Source organism: Oncorhynchus gorbuscha, linkage group LG14 (genome assembly GCF_021184085.1).
Source record: "Oncorhynchus gorbuscha isolate QuinsamMale2020 ecotype Even-year linkage group LG14, OgorEven_v1.0, whole genome shotgun sequence".
In the NCBI taxonomy this organism is placed as follows: Eukaryota; Metazoa; Chordata; class Actinopteri; order Salmoniformes; family Salmonidae; genus Oncorhynchus; species Oncorhynchus gorbuscha.
In genome coordinates this window covers 58619802-58639478 of record NC_060186.1, presented here as the reverse complement: position 1 = coordinate 58639478, position 19677 = coordinate 58619802, and the positions used below count along the sequence as shown (strand labels likewise).

Below are 19677 nucleotides of genomic sequence, written 5' to 3'. Positions count from 1 at the left end.
CTTGTTTGCCAGCTTCCAATAACCCCCAACTATAATTCATTCTACCACAACACCTATAGGCCAGTGAAATGCTGAGTAGAGGTCACCCCAGAGACACATTGTCTTATCGTCAGATAGCGTGATGACTTAATCTGCACTGATCAGTTGAGGACTGTCGTGTAGGAATGACGCCCCGTCAGAAGACAATGCCCAAAGACATGCATGTTTTATAATTTACAAGGTTTAATTCATATTTGCTGTATACACAAGTGCTTTATTTACACGTGATACAGTATGTACAGAGTGCCGTTCTAATTTAGTCAAGAGTCTATCAAAGAAAATCATTGTTCTTACTCAAACCTCAAAATAACCACCACAATCATCTCCCTATAAGCCACAAGTATATATATATATATATAAGATGCTCCATCACAAACAAAGATTTCAGACTGCAGTCAAAGTTTGGAGGAAACTCCTGACCCTGGTACAAAGTGGAAAGAAGGCACCATCTTTATTAGAATACATGTTTGGAGGATCAGTGGTAACTCTTTACTTCAACACACATTTCATTAATTTGGTTCAGACAGAAAATTACCAATGGTTAGTGATGAAAACTAACTTGCCTCCTTGAGCCTGTATCCATAAAATCCTGCATCAGGTTATTGATTACAGAAAAAAAGGTACAAAACAATAATCCAGAATATTATTTGGTTAATTTGTACAAATGAAATTTACATATAGCCAAAGTACCTTTGAACAAAAAATAAAAGCTATGAAAGGCAAGCTAAAATGAATGATGGAAAGGCCATATGACAAATATGCTACTTGAGTATTCCTTTAACACAGATGTCAAAACTCATTCTAGGGAGGGCCGAGTGGCTGGGGCTTTTCTTTCCTCCCTTGATTGATTAATTAAGCTCACTAATTAGTAAGGAACTCCCCACACGTGGTTGTCTAGGTCTTAATTGCAAGGAAAAACCAAAAGCCTGCAGACACTAGGCCCTACACGGAATGAGTTTGACACCACTGCCTTAATATTTCACAAGACATCACAATCAAATGATTAAGCATTAGAAGTGTTTGAATGAACTTCAGGAATCATCCATATCTTACGTCTAGACTATTGCTTCGGGAATGTGAAAACTGAAAACATTTTCCATAGCTATTAAACAAATGGGGCCATAATTTTGGGGGGGGCAAAAATGACATACGATTTGGACACCAGGAGTACAATCATACAGTGGCTTCACTTAGGAATGGATTGGCAAAAGAGCGGGTCAACTGCTACACCTACTCAAGTTAAGGTTCTTCCTGCTGGTTATTGTAACGCATGGTGGTAGTCCGGTAAATATTCAGAAAACTTCACTTGATGGATATGCATGCTTATACTCTGGCTATTAACAAAGTATATGACAAGCATACAACAGTGAATTGCTGTTCTAAACTGGTTTTACAACCATTTGAGATAAAGGTCTTGGATAAAAACAGTGGCAGCATGGTATGTTTTTTGCAGAATTACACCCCCCCCCCCCCCCTCAAACTCAGAATGTCAGAGAGCTTAGTAGGAATGGCTAAAAACAACACATTTCAAGCACAAAAGAGACAGTAGTGGTTTAACACTAGTTACATTGTGATTTTTGTATAAATAATAAATCCCATGATCAAATGTGTCACGCTTTCCTTCAAAGTTAATTTATATATCCAAGAATTATGATATGCGGCTCATGATAACCAAAAGACAGTGTACAGAACGTTTGTTTTTATGTGGCTACTTGATGACTAAAATGCCATAAAACATTTGACCATACCTGCACACCTTTCCTTTCTTTGAATTTACATTCAGAATACACCATTTTTCAGTTAAAAAATATATTTATGTACAGTTACTAGGGCCGGCACAATTACCGTATAACCGACGGTTGTGGATGAAGACCTCCAAGACGGGACGGCCGGGCATTCGTGCATTTGAGTCCGTTTCTGCGGTAACATGTACTCTTAACGTGATGAAACCTTTTCGCTCCTTGCTGAAATAAGAAACTAGCAAACTCCCCCCACAATGCATCAGAAAAATAAGTAATTACATTTCTATGGCAGCACATGCAGTCAGGAGCGAAGGAGGAGAAAAATGTGTGTAAAAACAAAAACGGTTATTACGGAGACCGGTCATTTGGCTGGCCAATTACCATCATTCAAAATTCAATGACCTTCACAACCCTAACAGTTACAGTATTTTACCATTTGCATTATTTCTGCAAACGTTCCTTATTTACAAATGGTGGTTCATTCGTTGAATATGCTGTCCAATGAGGGGATTCGATTAGGCTAGCCCAGACAGGCATAGTTTGCACCGGGTGAAAAGTGATTGCAATCGTTTTGTGACCGGGGTGCTTCCCGGGCATGAGCCGGGTGCCCTGTTCTGGCTGACAGCAAAGTCGGCTCAAAACAAAGAAAAGTGGCATAGGTTAAGCACGTGATGAGTAGGATTCTGTGTTCACAAGCAAAAGTGACTGATTAAAAATCTTTATCTGCCTTCCCAATGAAAACTAGTTTAAAATGTTAGTTATTCTTTTGAGAAGTTATTCGTTTTGAGAAGGGTTCGCCTCCCTCACAGTCTTCACCCGGTCACGTGATGGGCACTGCCAGGTGCAACCCGGGCCAGTTTAATAGAATCCCCTCAAGGATTCAATCAGGACAACAGGGGAGTGAATGACGCACCAATCAGGAATGGATCAGTCGCTGTCGCTCTCATTCTGGTACTTGGCTGTTGCTTTGATGGCACGGCCATTTTGCAAAGGCATCTCCTCGTAATCGCTCCTTCATAGAAAATAAATACATATCAGTTTGAGTAGAAACACATTTAGACATTCAAAGCAGGCATATGCAGACTCCGATATCTAGATCTCAAGACTGTGACGCCTACATCTTTAAGTAGAACGATGTATAACAAAGGCAATGAGAGACAGTGAATTAACATGACTACTTACCCGTATATGACTTCATCATCTGAGTCATTGAGCATGGAGAATGCAGGATTATCCTTCAACTGGGAGTCTAATACACAAGATAATGAGATAGACAAGGCAATAAGTAACCAGACTCATATTTCAAATCTCATTGCATATTTTTCTTCTCCTCAAGAATCACTTACCATAAATGGAGTCTTTTGAGGGGGAATACACAAATGCTAATGTGTACAAGTAAAAGTTGAGTAATCCATAGAAAGATAAAAATTCAGCTGGTATGTCGAGTTAAGGATCAGATCTAAGTAAACGTATCTAATGCACGCAAAGCTCATCAAGATGACCCTTTTTTGAAACCTATGCTACTGACTGCAGAATTCACAATAGAAGAGAAGACGTCAGTGACAGGTAGCCGAGCGGTTACGATTGTTAGGCCAGTAACCGAAAGGCTGCTGGTTCGAACCCGAAAGCTAACAATATTAAAAATCTGTCCATATGCCCTCGAGCAAGGCACTTAACACTGATTGCTTCTGTAAGTCACTCTGGATAAGCAAGTCTGCTAAATGACAAAAAAAAAATACATTGACAAGAAAGGATATAGTTCTGGTAATGGGTTGACAACTCAGCCACAAAGTTGTCTTGCAGAGCCTTGGCACCAAACCTAAGATAGAGTATCGCCATGCTAGAGGGAATGGAACAAATTAGATATTATTATTATTATTATTATTATTATGTTTGATCCGTCCAGTTTAGATATTATGACTCAATAGAAGTCAACAGGTGACAATGGCCGTACCTTATTACCAGGACCACAAATGTCAGCGCAGTCAGAAACTTCAGCCGGAGATCTGATGACCAAGATGAGACCACAGTACAATAAAAATAATATTAGGAAAGGTTAAATGAGAGTGGATGTATCAAATGCAACCCCTAACTCTATCGGGATTAGAATATGACAAATGCATCATTGTTACCGGTATAGGGCATGTTCTTGAGCTCAGAACAAGCTCTGACGATGAGGAAGATGAGATACAGGACGTACAGGGTCACCACCACCAGGAAGAAAATCTTCATGCCCTGGAAGTACAACAAAACCTTTAATCAACATGATGGTCATTGCACTACTACCTCCACCGTCAATGTCCAAACTTCCACCAGGTTGAAAAATATGTATAATTATACACTGGACATGTGCTTCTGAATTTTCCATAAAAATTCTCACAGAAGGTAAATGTGTTCCACTCACCTGGAAGTTAGCGATGTCCACTTTGTACTGGTAGGTGGGGTCCTGTAGCTCATTGACCCTGTGGATGTAAAGGAAATTAGAGCTCATAACATCCTTTTCCAAACAGAGTATGTTATACAGTGTTAGTTTGACAGAGTCCTTCAGACTTACGTTTGCCATATCCCCAAGGTAACTGCTGAGAGCCACAGGAGGCCGACAATGACCAGTTTAGGAAGATAGAACGTCAGACACTTCCTCTCTCCCTGAGACAGGAACCAGAATAATCCAGGATTAGAAAAAAAAAAAAAGACAGACTGATTTTGGGTTCCAATACTAAAATATAGAGTTTGGTTAAAGATGAATGTGAGACGCACCTGAACCCGGATGCCGTGGTAGACACAGAGCCAGAAGAGCAGCAGAGAACACAGGAAGAGGGCCTGGAAGAATGCATCCAGAGTCCTCGGAAACCAGCTGTTAACCAGGAATGACAGTGGGAAAAATGGATCTGAAACACAAGAACCCCAGCCATCAAAACAGGTAAAAACCTCAAAGACCTAAAGACTGTAGTATATATGGGTTTTAACAGCAAAGTTAGGCCGTCAGAAGGGTACGTTCAAACATATTACACCGTTTAAATATCAAGGCCTGGTGTGCAGTGGAAGGCACAAAGGAAAGAGTGGTAAACAACTCAATGACTCACCGTTATACAGCAGTAGTAGAGGCAGCAGGATGGACATCCACTTCTGCTCAATGCCCCAGTCTCTCATGGAGAACTTCCTCAGAGAGTGAGCAAACATGCACTGCAATACATAACAGCAAAGACTAACATACAAAGACAAACATACACAGCAGAAACCATAAAGATGGATTCAATTGCATAGATCTCTTACCGTCACCATGAAGGTCAGAACCACAAAGACAAACCGGAACCAGATCTCCACTTGAGAGAACGAGGGATTATACATCTTCCACTGAGAGAGAGGAGAAAGAAACGTGTCATTGAAATGCAGTTCAAAGCCACTGTGTCAGTAGGATGAGACGCATCTTCAGAAACAGCCAGCTCACAGTTTAAACAGGTTTTCCAGACAGTGTGTTGTGAGCTCACCATGAAGTTGACCTTGACTTCGTAGGTGATGTTCTCCAGGCCTTTGAAGCTGACATTGATCTGGTACTGTGTGTAATTCAGATAGCCCAGGTGCACCACAATGATCTCATCACACTTCTGCAGGAGGAAACAGCAGGATAGATGCCTTGTTCATTGACCAATTGATTGGTTGATAACTGATTGATGACTGACTAGTCAATTGGCTGACAAACTGGTTAACTGATTAATGAATGAATAGACTGATATATTGATTGCAACTCACAGCGCCACAGTGCAGCATTCGTGATTTCTGGTGCACGTTGCTGCGGATGTGCATGACGCTGGCATCCTGCATGACTCCCTTCAGCTCCACGTTGATCTCAAAGTGCTGCAGGAAGTCCACCACTGAATAGAGACAAAGGCAACAAAAAAAAGTCAATATCCACATGACATGAAAGTCTTAGAAGGAAAAATACCATAATTTATAAGGGAGTAGATCTCACCAGTGCTGTGTTCCACCTGCATTATACAGGTGAGCCATAGCTGTTGGTTATAGGTGGAGAGGGGCGGAGACTGCAGGATGAAGGGACCAGTCTGAAACCATATTAGATCCATACTCAGAACATCACAATGTCAAAGAGTGGACATCAAGCTGTGTCCAAGACTTGTGGGATCTAAGTGTTCATTTTGGACTGTGCACTTCTTCCTCCCTTTTACCCTCCCAGTCTCACAAATATGTGTAAGCATCAGGGTGGTGTGAGTTTGTCCACTAATAAAAAGCCATTTCTGACGTAAAGCAAACAGTTCAAGCACATTCCCTGCGATCCTGGAAAGACATGTATTTGTTTGTTTGCTTGTCTTACCTTTATGGATTGATTTTTGTCCAGCAGTTCATCTCCACTGTATTTCGTCTCCGCAAGGATTTTAGGACCTGCAGAAGAATGAACAAAGTAAGCAAAAAATTTCTCCAGGACCAGTTCATGCACAAACAGGCTTGTCACGCCTATAGGCAAAACTAAGTCCTTAAGTCTCCTCGACTATATCCCTTTCCTACAGCAAATCCACCATTGTGCAGACATAGCATTTTCAACATTCTTTTCACTTTAGGAAAATGGTGTAATATTACCAATAAGGACCTTTCTAGTAAGGCTTTAATTAAGAGAAAGAGCGAGAAGAAAGTGGACAGCTGTTTCCCAGCAGTAATATAGACTTGGGCCCACTGTGGGTGTACTGGGCCCACTGTGGGTGCACATTGATAGAATATATAGAAACGACATACCTGCTATACCAATGAAGACAGTGAGGCCAAAACAGATCAAGAACACCACAAAGACCAAAACAAAGTGTCTTTTGGAGAGTGTGTAGAGCCGCATGGGGGCTAGCCTGAAATTGAGAAAGGATATCATACTACAATCAGTTTCCTGAAAACAATCGGAGTCCTCTCTCTGTGATGAACATTTATTGATTTAAACACCTATGCTCAAGACATTAAGAGGTTGTCATATTAAAATCGAAGCATAATCCAACTCAGTAATTTAGGCTAGTTTAGGAAGTGTGAGAGGCTTATTATCTGGCCAGCTATAAATTACACACCATCAGCTTTTGGAAACGTTAGATAAGCAATTAGCCACATTAGAAATGTTAATATATTGCTTAGTAACACACACCGGTACCAGAATATAAGACAAACGAAAAAACACCTGCCACCAAAAACACGGTGGCGTGCAAACTAGTTAGTTAACGTGTAAAGTAACGTAGGTGTGTCTGTCAACTTTGCATAGGATCCCGAGGCAAGCAGACGACTGGCAGAAACTAACGTTTTGAGATGAAAAATGTACGATATGAAGTGGCAACAATATACAACTAAGTTGTAGATCGTCTTAAACATGTGAACTTACACATCCATTTCTGTAGATTCTCACTCTAGAATCGAGATCAAATCAAAACGGCCAGGTAAAATCCACATCCGTATACATCAGTCTGTATGCGACAACCAAATGAAACGTCACCACTGGATGTCGCGGGACTGAAGTCACGTGGGGACAAGAGAGTAGGAGGAGCTTCTTATTGTAGCTCAGTTAGAGGGAGTGGATTTGGTCGTTGCAAGCGCATAAATCAGATTTTCATCCTCATTTCAACTCTAATGAAAAACATGTGAATTCAATTTTGACTGTATACATCAAGCCCCATCATGCATCCAAACCATTAATGTATATGAATCCTGGATTGCTGATGCTGTGTATTGGCCATTGTTAGGCTTTGAAGCCACCTCTCGGCCATATTAGCATTCCCAGGAGGAGCAGTCCATAGGAATTAATGGACAAAATGACATGTATTTAAGTATATTTTATTGTAGTGGGGACAGTAGCATTAGTAATATGAAAATATTATACTTTAAGGAAAATGTTTTAATATATTTTGACATTTTTATGTTTAGCTCACATAATATAATTTAAAAGTATACATTAAGGTATCTGTAATATAATACATGTCAAAAACGAATGTAGACATTAATAAATACATTTCTATAATTTCCTAAATATGTTTTACAATGGTGGGGGAGTGCCAAGATGTAGGTCCCGCCCTGTTTGCTGAACCTGTCCAATATAAACACAAGTTTTCGTTCCATTTTGCAACTGTTTGGAGTAATGAATACACCCCAACACTTGTTGCCTTCACTCATTGGCCTGTGCCTATATCATATAGGCTTCTGCCATAATGACCTTAGAATTTTCTTGTATTATCAGCAGAAGTAACAGCATTTTCTAAACGAAGGTAGCCTATAGGGACACATTATATTTGATGTAAGATCCCATAAAACCGAAGGATAAATAATGAAAAGCGTATCTAAACCTGCAAAACAAGGAACTGTCCAAAGAAAACCAGTGATGCTTTATAGCGCACCTGAACCACAATGCGCCATGTTGAGGGTGGTGCATGGCTGCAGCTGGATATTCTGTAAAGGCTATATCCATATTGTAAATACACATTGACAAATGTTATTAATCGTATCATTATGTTAATACCTACATGAAAATCAAATGCAGTTAATAGGCCTATGTATGCTCACAAATGCTTGTTCATTGTAGAGTAATGATTGAATTAACACAAAAATACATATATTGGATTATTTAATATTGGTGTAGTGACCCTATAATTTACCTGTAAAAACGATCGTCGCGGTAAGGTGTCAGGTCTTCCTTTAATTCGTTATAGACCTCTTGTATCTTCTTACAGAAATATTTCAATTCACTGTATAGAGGGTTTTCGAAGGCGGAGTAGTCGGTGTCCATCGTGCCGGTGTCTGAGGTCTGAAAATGGCGATGGGAAATAATCTGCAGCCTTTACAAAACAACGCCGGTTTCTCTTTTGTGTTCTCTCGTTTAATTGAAACTGCAGGCAAAGCTTTTTTGTTCGTGCAGGTCTAAAGAAAAAGCACAAAAAAACGAGGGGGCGGAAGCGAACATACAAATACAGCGGTGAGAATCACGTGACAATTCAGCACCACGGAGAGAGGGAAGCGACTGTGATTGAAGATCAATGCTCTACAGTTTTTCATCTGCATTTCTGCACGGATACAAGGTTTACTACATTAAGAGAAAGCTATTTTCTATGGGACTTTTGTGCCCAACACACTTTGTTTTAGAGGGCTACTGCTACTAGGAATTCCAATTTTAGCTTTACAACATAGTAAAGTTGACCATTGTTAAATGGAATTCGTAAGCTATTAGAAGAAACCTGTACAAGGATAAATCCTTTTTTTCATTTTGAAACACCTACAGGGTTCCAAGGCACTCCGTAGTGCTTGAACGAGAAAATACCACATCCCAAACAGACTAGACACACAAAACAAAATCTGAAACAATGACATTTTATTCAAAAGATGCGTGACATATACAATTGTAAAATAATTAACATGGCATGCCTTACTACCGTTCACTATAAACATTCAGTCACCAAATCACTCAGATTTTTTCAAGTTTTTTTTCCTATATATGTCTACAAGTACATGTACAAAGCACATTTCTGATCAAACGAAAAGCCAAATCCTACAATGTCTACTACAGGTTACCACCTCAAATGAATTCTTTTAGAATCCTAAACCAGTGTCCAAGGGAGATCTATACATGTTTTCAGTGGCTTATCCAAACGGTCATGTCATGTGGACTGATGTGTGAGTTGTATTGAAATAATACACAATCAGAATTGACCAGTCAGTCAACACCATGGATGCGTAGATTTCCATTGCATGGTGAGAATAAACAAAAAGATAAAACTCTTAACAGAGTGAAAAAGGTTTAGCTTTCTCGAGGGGAAGAATTGGTGGAAATACACACACTGAAGAAGTTAACATAGATAACACTCATGGGATCGGTTGACCTCACAATTGAACACACTTGACACATACTTCCTTAAATGACTACTACCAACTACACTCAAGGACAGGGCACTTCTTCACATCTTCTCCCATCCACTGCAAACTTCACAGAACACATATTGAAAAGTTGTCTCTTCCCTACTTGCCCACCCCCTCCCATGATCTGACAAATAGGCTACACCAGTAACAAACCCCTTTCAACAGAAAGAAATGTTCAGCAAAGTCAACAAGTTATGTACAGCCTTTAGCTTAAGAAAAAAAATCTCATAAATAAATGTACAGACCAACAAAAAGAAATTGAATATCATAGTTTTCCCCACACTACTAGTGTGAAAGTGAAGGGTTGTCAAACAGTGTTGGTGAGGGGAGGACCTTTCTTTAGAAAATATTGCACAACAAAATTGTTAACACAAAATGAACGTTGACGGACATGTTTAAGAGATTTTATTTTCTTTGAATCAGGTCCATCTTAATCCCACCCCAACCAACAACTATCACATGCATCTCAAGAGGAAGAAAGAAAAATCTAATCTAATAATCTCATTGCTGTCAAGACCATGATGTGTGGATCTGGTCCGGAGTGATCTCTCTCTGTCACACACGTTTTGAAGTGATCCTAACCATCCATCAAATAGATATTTTAGTTTGATAAATATTTTTTTCCAACGATATGTTTGAAAATTAGTAGTGTGGATGATGTTAACAGGTATCTTACCACACTTAAGTCCGCAAATATTTGAAGTGTCTATCTGCTTTTGTGCCAGCATCCATCCCCAGCCCTGCAGACTGTTCACAACGCATAGAGACCCAAGCCTGGATGTCTAACAAAAACTAGTCAGCTTAAAAGATTGCAGTTTCAGCTTGCCAAGTTAACAGGTTAAGATAACCTCAATTAAGGAGAAAGCTATCTTCAAAGACTGAAAGAATAGAAAGATGTCAGGTTTCTCAGGGATTATAGTGTATTTCTATATTTATACTACTGTACTACAGCTATCCGCCATAATATTGAACATACACAGTGGGCTACAATGAAAACAGCTGTCCAACTCCACCAGATCATTTTACAATATTTATGAATGATGTGGCAGTTATTTACATGACTTAAAAATTATAATAATAATAATAATAATAATGAAATGGCATAGGTGAAATATACAAAAATATTTCCTGTACCTTGCTTACTCATTTAGTGTGGGCTTAAGAGTAGGACACGCCTACACGATGACGCTCACTTCACAGAAGTGACAGCAAGTGACAAATTACTTCATGTCAGGGAAACAAAGGTCGGATTGGTGAACTCTTACCTCTAGGATCTTTGTTTGTGTCCCCGTCAACATGTCACCATGATAAAAATGGGAGATACAGGATAACGGTCACAACTATTCTGTAAAACCATTTTAAAACACACAGATTTTGTAGTGTACAGAACAGCATTTCAATTAAGTCTCTGTCTCTCCCAAATAAAGCAGACATCTTGAAATCCATGTAAACAAGGTACTAAGATTGTATAATAAACAACATGAACAATTACAATGTTAAAATTCATATCTGAATACTGTATGACCTATTCGTAACAAGAGGAAAAACAAATGCAGAGATACATTAACCATATGAGCTACATCATCTTTTTTTCCCTTCAAATTCCAAGGACTGCCGTTCAGCTTACATCTTTTACCTCTCCAGAGTTTCTGACAACAGGGAAATCAGACAACTTGCGCATTTGTGTGTGCTAGTGCTCCAACAATACAATGCATATATTGAAACCTCAAATCCAGCCAAGATAGATTTGGATTGTAACAAAACACATGGCAGATAACTAAAAAATAACATTTCAAAAGCCTAGATTTCCCCCCCAGAAAGTTTTATCTTTAGGTGTAAAAACCTAAACGCCAAAGCAGTGTTATAAAGTGATGATAACGGTTTCATACAGCAACGGATTTCAGTGCCCAGTAGTACCTGTACGCTCTGGAAAGAAAAAAACGACATCTTCAATCTTCCAGATAGTTTTTTCAAGTATTACTGCTGCTCCTTTTTAAAGCCGCACAGAGAGAACGACTCATCTCTCGGGACCATACCGACAGGAAACCCAAACCGTTAGCAGGTTGTAAGTTAAGTCTTTCCACTAGCTAGCTTTCATTAGCTAAAGCAGCATTTATTTGCATGACGACTACAGAAAGCTGAGCTCTTGGGCCCTGTAAGCAGTACAGGGGACCGCTGACTGTGCCAAGGCAAACTATGGCCCTGCTCCAACGCCTGCAGCCCATGCTTATTCCACCCTCTGGTGGCCACATTGGGCAGTGCAGCACCACAGTGTCTCGTTTTCTCGCTTGCGATGCGATATGCAAACAGAGTTAATTTCAGTCTTTTCTCCAATATTAAAGTAACTTCAAATTAAATAATCTTGTCCTTCCAGCAGGTGTTCCGATCCTCGCTAGTATTCAGTGTAAGAGGGGGTGGGACCTCATTTGAGGCGTTGAGTAACATTAGCTAGAGCCACTGCGAAGGCTTGAACAGCAGAGAATGGGTACTGGAAGTCCAGGATGTAGGCGTTGCCGTCAATCCTGCCAAACTGCATCACCTGGTCACAAACACAAACAAACACACAGTCAGAGAACATAGACAGGAAGCTAACAAACAACATTTCAGATTGTCTCAGATTGTCTGAGCTATTTCCCTACTGAATGCTGAATTATATTTATTCCATGTCATATTCTTAGAAACTAATGGATTCACTCTTCTACATTCCTACACTATCTATACCCAACTTCCCATCTATGTGTAAAAACTACATCTCTAGCCACCTCACCTGTCTCCCCTCCAGTTCGATTTGGAAGTTCTTGGCCGACTCCTGTGTGACACGTCCCCCAAAGTCCAGCTGGTAGACCTGAGTGGCCTCATTCCACAGTGGCTGCTTGTTGGCCATCACATAAACAAAGCCCTGGCTTCCCAACCCGCGGTCCTCCTTCTCATTGGCCTTGCGGCACTTGATCTCCTCTAGCTCGCTGGCCGCCCGTAGGCTCCTCTTGCTCTTCCAGCCCTTCTTGCCGCTCTGGCACTGGTTGAGCAGCTCGTCCCCGCTGATGAAGAGCTCAGGTTCACTCTCTGAGCTGTCCTGGAACTCGCTGTTTGTGGGAGCCTTGCTCAGCTTCTTAGCTTTCAGCTGCTGCTCCTTCTGGCCTTTGGGCTTCTTCTTTTCCCTGCTGCCCAGCCGCGGGCTGGAGATCAGAGAGTTGAAGTCACCCAGGGCCCTGCCCTCCTTCTTGGATTTGCCTCCCTCGGCGATGGCCGGTGCATTGGCCTCCTCAGCCCTGCCATCTGCCCGCTTGCGGTTCTTCTTGCCAAACTTCTCAGCACTGCTGGGCACGGGGCTCTCGTTGAGGGAGAGCACCTCCTGGAAGCCCTCTCCGGCCTCCATTGCCATGGCCTCTGGTGAGCCACCATGACCCTGCAGCTGTAGCTCTGCTGGGGGCGGTGGAGGGGGAGGCGGTGGGGGAGGAGGGGGAGAGAGGACTGACTTGTCCACCATCATCTGAGAGAGCTTGGGGGCATGGGGGCAGTGTCCCCGAGGGGCTGGGCATGGGGGGCAGGGGTTGTAGGTGCCCCAGGGGGTGTGTAGGGCAATGGGGGGGATGGGGAGCCCGGCACAGGAGCTTCCCCCCGGGTACATTGGAGGGAGGGGGCAGCAGGCCAGGTTAGACAGGTTGGCTGGATAGCCAGGTGGGAGGACCAGGGTGGCATCCTGCTGGTTGAAAGGGACCGGGGCCACCACCTCCTTAGGGGAGCAGAGACGGGGAGAGCCTGGCATGGGCTGCTGCTGGGGCCCACTATAGGTTGTGCCAGGAGCATACTGAAGGGAGATCTGGTAACCTGCAGCTACAGCGGCAGCCTGGAAAGAGGCAGCACTGGGGCTGGTGGGGGACTTGGGGGAGAGGATGAAAGGCAGCCGGGAGATGTCGAGGTGCTGGGCTGGGCTGAGGATGAGCGGGGGTGGTTTGTGGGGTCCGGTGAGGCCAGCAGAGCTCAGACTACCAGTTCGTTCCTGGGGCACCCACACCTCCTCAGTGGTGGCTGGGTCCCACTGGTATGGCGGTGGCCTCTTGACTGTCAGTCCAGACACATCTGCACTCCCTAGTGCCAGATGCCTCAATGACTGACTCAGTGCTTCATCCTCTGTGAAGGCTGAGTTCACATAGTCAGCCCTGTCTCTGTTCCCACCTCCTCCTCCATTCCCAGAGCCATCCAGGTTGTATGAGGATTGAGAGACTAGGGGAGAAGCGCTGTTGGAGTGGACGATCACCGTGCTGTGAGGAGCTCCATTCCCTGGAGGAAAATCCTGTCTAATGATTGTACCTCCTGCGATTCCATTCGCAGTCCCACTGGGAGCACTGCTGGCTGCACTGCTAAGCCCACTGCTGTTACTACTGCACTGACTGCAGGTGTACAGGGCTTTGGGCACCCTTTGTTGGTAGGAAGCCGCCAGTGCAGCGTTTTGGGATTTGGCTTTAGTGGGCAGGGTCCTCTGAGGGTCCAGCATCTGGGAAACTTTGAGAGCGGCCTCTCGGCTATTCCGCCTGAGTGTGGCATGGATCAGACTGCTGTCCAGCCTCTGTCCGGTGCTCCTCCCCCCTGTGGTGTTCTGATTGGCTGTGTCGGGGTAGGGGGGCGGATCTCCACTGGGTATGGAATAGCGGGGAACGGTGAGCCTGTTGAGGGTTGCCGAGGCGTAGGGCAGCTGGATCTTCTTTGCGTCTGTTGAGGAAGAAGAGGAGGTAACCCGGAGGGTTGCTGAGCTTCCTGGGACCTGGAGCGTGTAAATGTTCTGGTTGCAGACAAGCCGCGTTCGAGGCCGGCACACCTCTTCCACGTTACCCCTGCTGTCGAACGTAGTTATCCGCTCGTAGCCTAGCGGCGTTGGATACTGTGCCGCCTGCTGGCCAGGAGGATACAGGGAGAACTCGCCCTTCTTCAGGCACAGGTCCACTGGCGGCGGGGTGCCGTTACTGCCCCCAGCCTGTCCAGAGGCGGCGTTGGCTGCTGCAGCAGAGGCAGAGGCTGCAGCTGCGGCCACCGTCCCAGGGTAGGGGGGCCGGGGGTTCATCTTGCTGAGCTCCAGAGGGGCGCTGAACACCACCGTGTCCCCCTCAGCCAGCTGGGGGGCAGAGCGGGTGGGTTTGATCTTCAGCAGGTGCTCATGTTCCACACTGACCCTTCTCTCAGCCACCAGCCCCCCTGCAGGGTGGGGGACAGGGATCTGGAGCGCACCCTGTTGGAGCTGGTGCACCGCTGCACCTGACACCTGAGAGGGGACAGAGATCTGGAGCTGTTGCTGCATCTGATGGTGCTGTTGTATCTGCTGCTGTTGCTGCATCTGATGGTGCTGCTGATGCTGTTGTTGTTGTTGCATATGCTGCTGTATCTGTTGCTGCTGTTGCTGCAGCTGCTGTGTGTGTTGCTGCTGCTGTAACTGCTGCTGGAGCTGTTGTTGGTGCTGGAGCTGTTGTTGGTGCTGTTGTTGGATGTGCTGCTGCTGTTGCTGCATGTGTTGGATCTGCTGTTGAATGTGTTGCTGCTGCTGCTGGATCTGCTGCTGCTGCATCTGTTGGTGTTGCAGCATCTGCTGCTGCTGGATCTGCTGTTGATGTTGCTGTGCCAGTTGCTGTTGGTGATGTTGCTGCGCTAGTCGTTGTTGCTGTTGTTGTAGCTGTTGATGGTGATGCTGAAGCTGCTGTTGTTGTTGATGCTGAATTTGTTGTTGCTGATGATGTTGCTGCAGTGGTTGTTGATGGCTCTGTGGATGGCTTTGTTGTTGTTGTTGTTGTTGTTGTTGGTGGTGATGAGAGGGAGGAGGCCCAACCAGAAGCCGGCTCATCTCCAGCCCTCCAAATATGACCTGTCCAGGACTGGAGTACCTGCTGGGAACCGTGTACTGGGCGGTCAGGATGGTGTCCTGGCCCTGGTCAGACGACCCCCCTGCCCCTGCAGAAGCCACAGAGGAGATGGCCGTGGGATTGGATAGGACGTCCAGCTGGACGTTCTGATTGGCTAGGAGGGACTGGACCAGGCCGATGCTCTGGGTGGGGGACATGGCCTGGGCGGGACTGTGGATGGGGGCAATGGGGATGTTGACAGTGCAGGGAGGGTTGTCGTCGGTCACGCCCGAGGCCCCGGTGACTGGCAGGTCATCCTCATCCTCACTGAAGACGTTGGGGCTGAACACAGGCAGGTTGATGTAGTCCATAGAGATCTTACGCACCTCCGGCAGGTAGATGGTCATCTGTCTGGGCTGCAAGTGGAGCAGACTTGTCTTGTAGATCACTGTGAGAGAGAGAGAGAGATAAGTGGAGGGATAGAGAGAAAGCAATAGAAGGGAGGGGCAAAAGAAAGAGGGGAGAAGGTTGTTACATTCATTGGAACCATAGTTAAATCATTTTAATTTCCCTCAGAAGTAACTGATTGGTAGTTACCTGCACCAAGATTGGTTGGCAAGAAGGTGGCAAGTCCCACAATCTTAAACTTTGTTCCCCAAATGTTGGATGTAACCTGAGCAAGGTAGTTATGCTGCAAAAGACAAAACCCACATTCAAATCAGTACTTCTTCAAATCCCTAAAACTCAAATGTATGATGATAGGACACAAAGGAAATCAGAATGCTGTCCATTACCTGTGTGATGTCATCTAAGGGGAACTCTCTGCGGGTGAGACTTGGGGACCCAATGGACGGCTTCCGGATGGGTAACCGTGGCGACCGCGAGATCTCCTGGGTAGCGCGGGACAGTTTGGGGGACTTTCTGGGGTCAATATTGATTCTGTTGGTAAAGGGACAGACTAAGTCTCTACAGAGAAGGTAGCACATAAAAGAGAAAGGTTTAGGGATGCAGTGAAACAAACGAAACAAAACAGTGCATAACATTCAAGCAGCATTAGTAGACAAAAATGCAGCGGCTTAGTCAGTACTTTATAGGTCCAAACAGAACATGTGGGTTTCCTTGTGAACTCCAAATAATAGAATCGTCCCAAAATGGTGAGAAAAACAAAGAATCTAAATCAAACACATGCTTGTAATTCATTAATGAATGCAGTATAAAGGCTGTTTATTACCTGGGAAGTTTGGGAGACTTGCTGCCTCTGGATATCTTTGGGGATTTCTTGCCAACCCAGTCGTCACTCAGCTCTATATCACTGGAGTCTGAACAGTTACAGCTGTCTATCATCGACGAGATCAGACTGTTCCCATACACCTCATCTGGAAGGAGAGAGGGAAACAGGGGATGGAGAGAAAGAAAGATGGGTGGAGGGTAATACAATGAAGTTGGTGTGATGGGGAAATGATGGGTGTCTGTCTACTGCTCTATGAATAATATCATCAGGGTGATCATTCGTTAAGTGTCACTGACTCAAGAGGCACTACAGTATATCTCTGCATATGGGGATATAAGTCAAACTGACATTGATAGGTATCCAACCTAACCACTGTGACTTTACCAACGTTTATTTAATGTATCACAACAAATACATATCCCCAGTGTTAACAGCAGGGGGCACACTTCCTTCACCTCTTCTTAGACATGCAAGAACAAAATGACATTAAAACATATCCAATTTCAGACACACACTCACTAACACAACATTTTCAACTTATTTAGTCCCCCAAACTATTGTTTCCAAGTAACTTCTCTCATTCATATGGGGCCCCCGAACCGCAACTGCTCCAGTTTAGGTCAAGATCATTTATTTGATCAGCATTTAAGAGTGAATGGGCTGCATACATTTCATGGCTGGATTCATTTATCACAGGAGAGGGCAGTGGAGAGGGAGATGATTTATGGTAGATACCAGAGGCCATTAAGTAGTTAACAGGGGCCCAGTCTGCTCTGTACTGTGGCTGGCTGGCTGGGGGACTATTAACACTGAGAACACACATGCCAACTAACACTGTCTGAAACTTCTTCACCACAAGTTAGTCCTACATGTTATATGAACAGAAAAGTACTTTGACAAATTATATTTGAGTAACTAACGGTTATTAACAAGAAGATACTGACTTCACACTTTTTAAGTAAAAAGCAGTCATACGAGAAGCTGAACCAGCTCCCAAAGCAACAGAATCGTCTAGAATCATCGTTAGAACAGCCATAATGGAGCAGGATTTCAAGGTGATATTTTCAAAACAAACACCACCAACACTTTCCTCACACAGTATCGCCAGAAAACCTCACCTGCTTTGCCGTCCGTCTTGGGGTCCATGATCACGAACTCGGGACGGAGCTTGCTGATGCGTCGGCCCTTGAGGATGGGCACCAAGCCCCCCAGGTACTCCAGGTAGAGGGTGTAGCAGGGCCCGCCCACCTCAGGGTTGTCCTCCGTCCGCTTCATGGTGCAGTGCAGCCGCTCGTTCCCTGCCGTCGGGTAACTCACAAAGTCACGCATATTGTTGGGATCTGGAATGGGGGGCTAGAGGTAGAGAGAGAGAGAGAGAGAGAGAGAGAGAGAGAGAGAGAGAGAGAGAGAGAGAGAGAGAGAGAGAGAGAGAGAGAGAGAGAGAGAGAGAGGAGAGAGAGAGAGAGAGAGAGAGAGAGAGAGAGAGAGAGAGAGAGAGAGAGAGAGAGAGAGAGAGAGAGAGAGAGAGAGAGAGAGAGAGAGAGAGAGAGATGAGAGAGAGAGAGAGAAAGGATGAGGAGAGAGAGAGAGAAAGGATGAGGAGAGAGAGAGAGAAAGGATGAGGAGCATTCTGGTACAAAGCGGTGACTCCCGGTGCTGACTCAAGTCAAGTAGCAATTTTAACCCTTGCTAAACACTTTTTCAACCCTCTATCTTACCCTGGAATTATGACCCTGAATGACCATTTGTATTGAATGTCAGTCTGTATAAACTGCCAGGTGGGTAAACCAGAACCCTCAACCTCCCCATTTCATAGAGTAGTGTATATACTGTATGTGACATCTCATAAACCCTGTACCTTGATGGTGGGTGTGAAGGCTGTGGTGACATAAGAACAGAGACGAGAGGGCATGGTGAGCTTTGCCACGTCCTTCTCCTCCCGGAGCGCCCCGGCAATGCCCTGCTGGCACAGCAGCTGCAGGCTGGCCACCCGGTGCTCCACCCGCACCATGTAGAGTACCGGGCCACAAGCCAAGAACAGACGAGAGTCCCGGTGACCCCAGCACAGCGTGGTGATGGGACGCTGGGGAGAACGGGGATGGTGATTATTCTATGGAACTCATAGCATTTGATGTGACTTCTCAATAGTATGTTTACCAATGTAAGGTGTTGTGTGTGTGGTACTGAAGATGTGTTGTGGATGCTGGAGTGTGTGTGTGTCATCTGTGCCGCAAGAGCTGGTCTAAGTGTGTGTGTGTTATTACTTGTGCAGGCGTGTCCAGTGTGTAGATGTGTTCTCCGCAGACGTTGTAGAACTTAACAACGGCATTTCTGGTGGGAGGTAGACAGGAGGAGTCGGGGAGCAAGACAGCTCTCTCCATCCCAGCCACGGCCAGGAGATCCCCCTGAGAACACCACTGGACTACCACATCTACCACACACAAAGAAGAGAATACATGAAGAGTTTACACACACAAAACACTTACCCTTAAGAACACCACTGACCAATGTGGGTGATATAGGCCTAGAAAGCAGAAGATGGTGAGAATCTGTTTTTCCCCCCAGGTTGCCTAAATCCAAACAGAATTGAGCTTAGATGCATCCCGCTTCCATTGATCGTCCTTGAAAAGTTTCTATAACTTGATTGGAGTCCACCTGTGGTAAAATCAATTGATTGGACATGATTTGGAAAGGCACACACCTATCTACAGTTGAAGTCGGAAGTTTACATACACCTTGTCCAAATAAATTTAAACTCAGTTTTTCACAATTCCTGACATTTAATCCAAGTAAAAATTCCCTGTCTTAGGTCAGTTAGGATCAACACCTTATTTTAAGAACGTGAAATGTCAGAATAATAGTAGAGAGAATGATTTATTTCAGCTTTTATTTCTTTCATCACATTCCCAATGGGTCAGAATTTTACGTACACTCAATTAATATTTGGTAGCAT

At 44.3% G+C, this 19677-nt stretch overlaps 2 protein-coding genes across 3 annotated transcripts in view; both read right to left on the bottom strand.

Annotated features, from left to right (window-relative positions):
* Positions 1–204: 204 nt before the first annotated feature.
* tmem181 (transmembrane protein 181) lies at positions 205–8695 on the bottom strand. Of its 2 annotated transcripts, none has more exons than XM_046298647.1 (17): positions 8411–8695; positions 6528–6631; positions 6112–6179; positions 5752–5842; positions 5532–5653; positions 5270–5386; positions 5055–5135; positions 4865–4964; positions 4539–4669; positions 4336–4427; positions 4186–4243; positions 3914–4016; positions 3736–3787; positions 3539–3621; positions 3128–3217; positions 2964–3030; positions 205–2793 (listed from the first exon to the last, which is right to left on the bottom strand). In XM_046298647.1, exons 1-17 carry the CDS (start codon positions 8539–8541, stop codon positions 2709–2711), a joined length of 1575 nt encoding a protein of 524 aa, XP_046154603.1. In that variant the 5' UTR covers positions 8542–8695; the 3' UTR covers positions 205–2708. The 2 variants fall into 2 exon arrangements, with proteins under 2 accessions (XP_046154603.1, XP_046154604.1); XM_046298648.1 differs by lacking the exon at positions 8411–8695 and adding an exon at positions 7147–7271.
* Positions 8696–9103: 408 nt separating this feature from the next.
* The window catches only part of tulp4a (TUB like protein 4a), a 57559-nt gene continuing 46985 nt past the window's right edge, over positions 9104–19677 (bottom strand). The window contains exons 7-14 of the mRNA XM_046298659.1: positions 18989–19155; positions 18583–18807; positions 17843–18077; positions 16725–16869; positions 16288–16432; positions 16091–16184; positions 12433–15941; positions 9104–12204 (exon numbers count right to left, since the gene is read on the bottom strand). Coding sequence (XP_046154615.1) covers positions 12088–12204; positions 12433–15941; positions 16091–16184; positions 16288–16432; positions 16725–16869; positions 17843–18077; positions 18583–18807; positions 18989–19155 — 4637 coding nt within the window. The 3' untranslated portion in view covers positions 9104–12087. The remainder of the gene's footprint in view (positions 12205–12432; positions 15942–16090; positions 16185–16287; positions 16433–16724; positions 16870–17842; positions 18078–18582; positions 18808–18988; positions 19156–19677) is intronic.

Coding starts and splice junctions, on each gene's coding strand:
- tmem181 (XM_046298647.1), bottom strand. CDS start 8,541: ATGGACACCGACTACTCCGCCTTCGAAAACCCTCTATACAGTGAATTG. Junction 6,632..8,410: donor CGCGACGATCGTTTTTACAG/GTAAATTATAGG, acceptor TCTCAATTTCAG/GCTAGCCCCCATGCGGCTCT. Junction 3,788..3,913: donor CAAGAACATGCCCTATACCG/GTAACAATGATG, acceptor CTTGGTCATCAG/ATCTCCGGCTGAAGTTTCTG.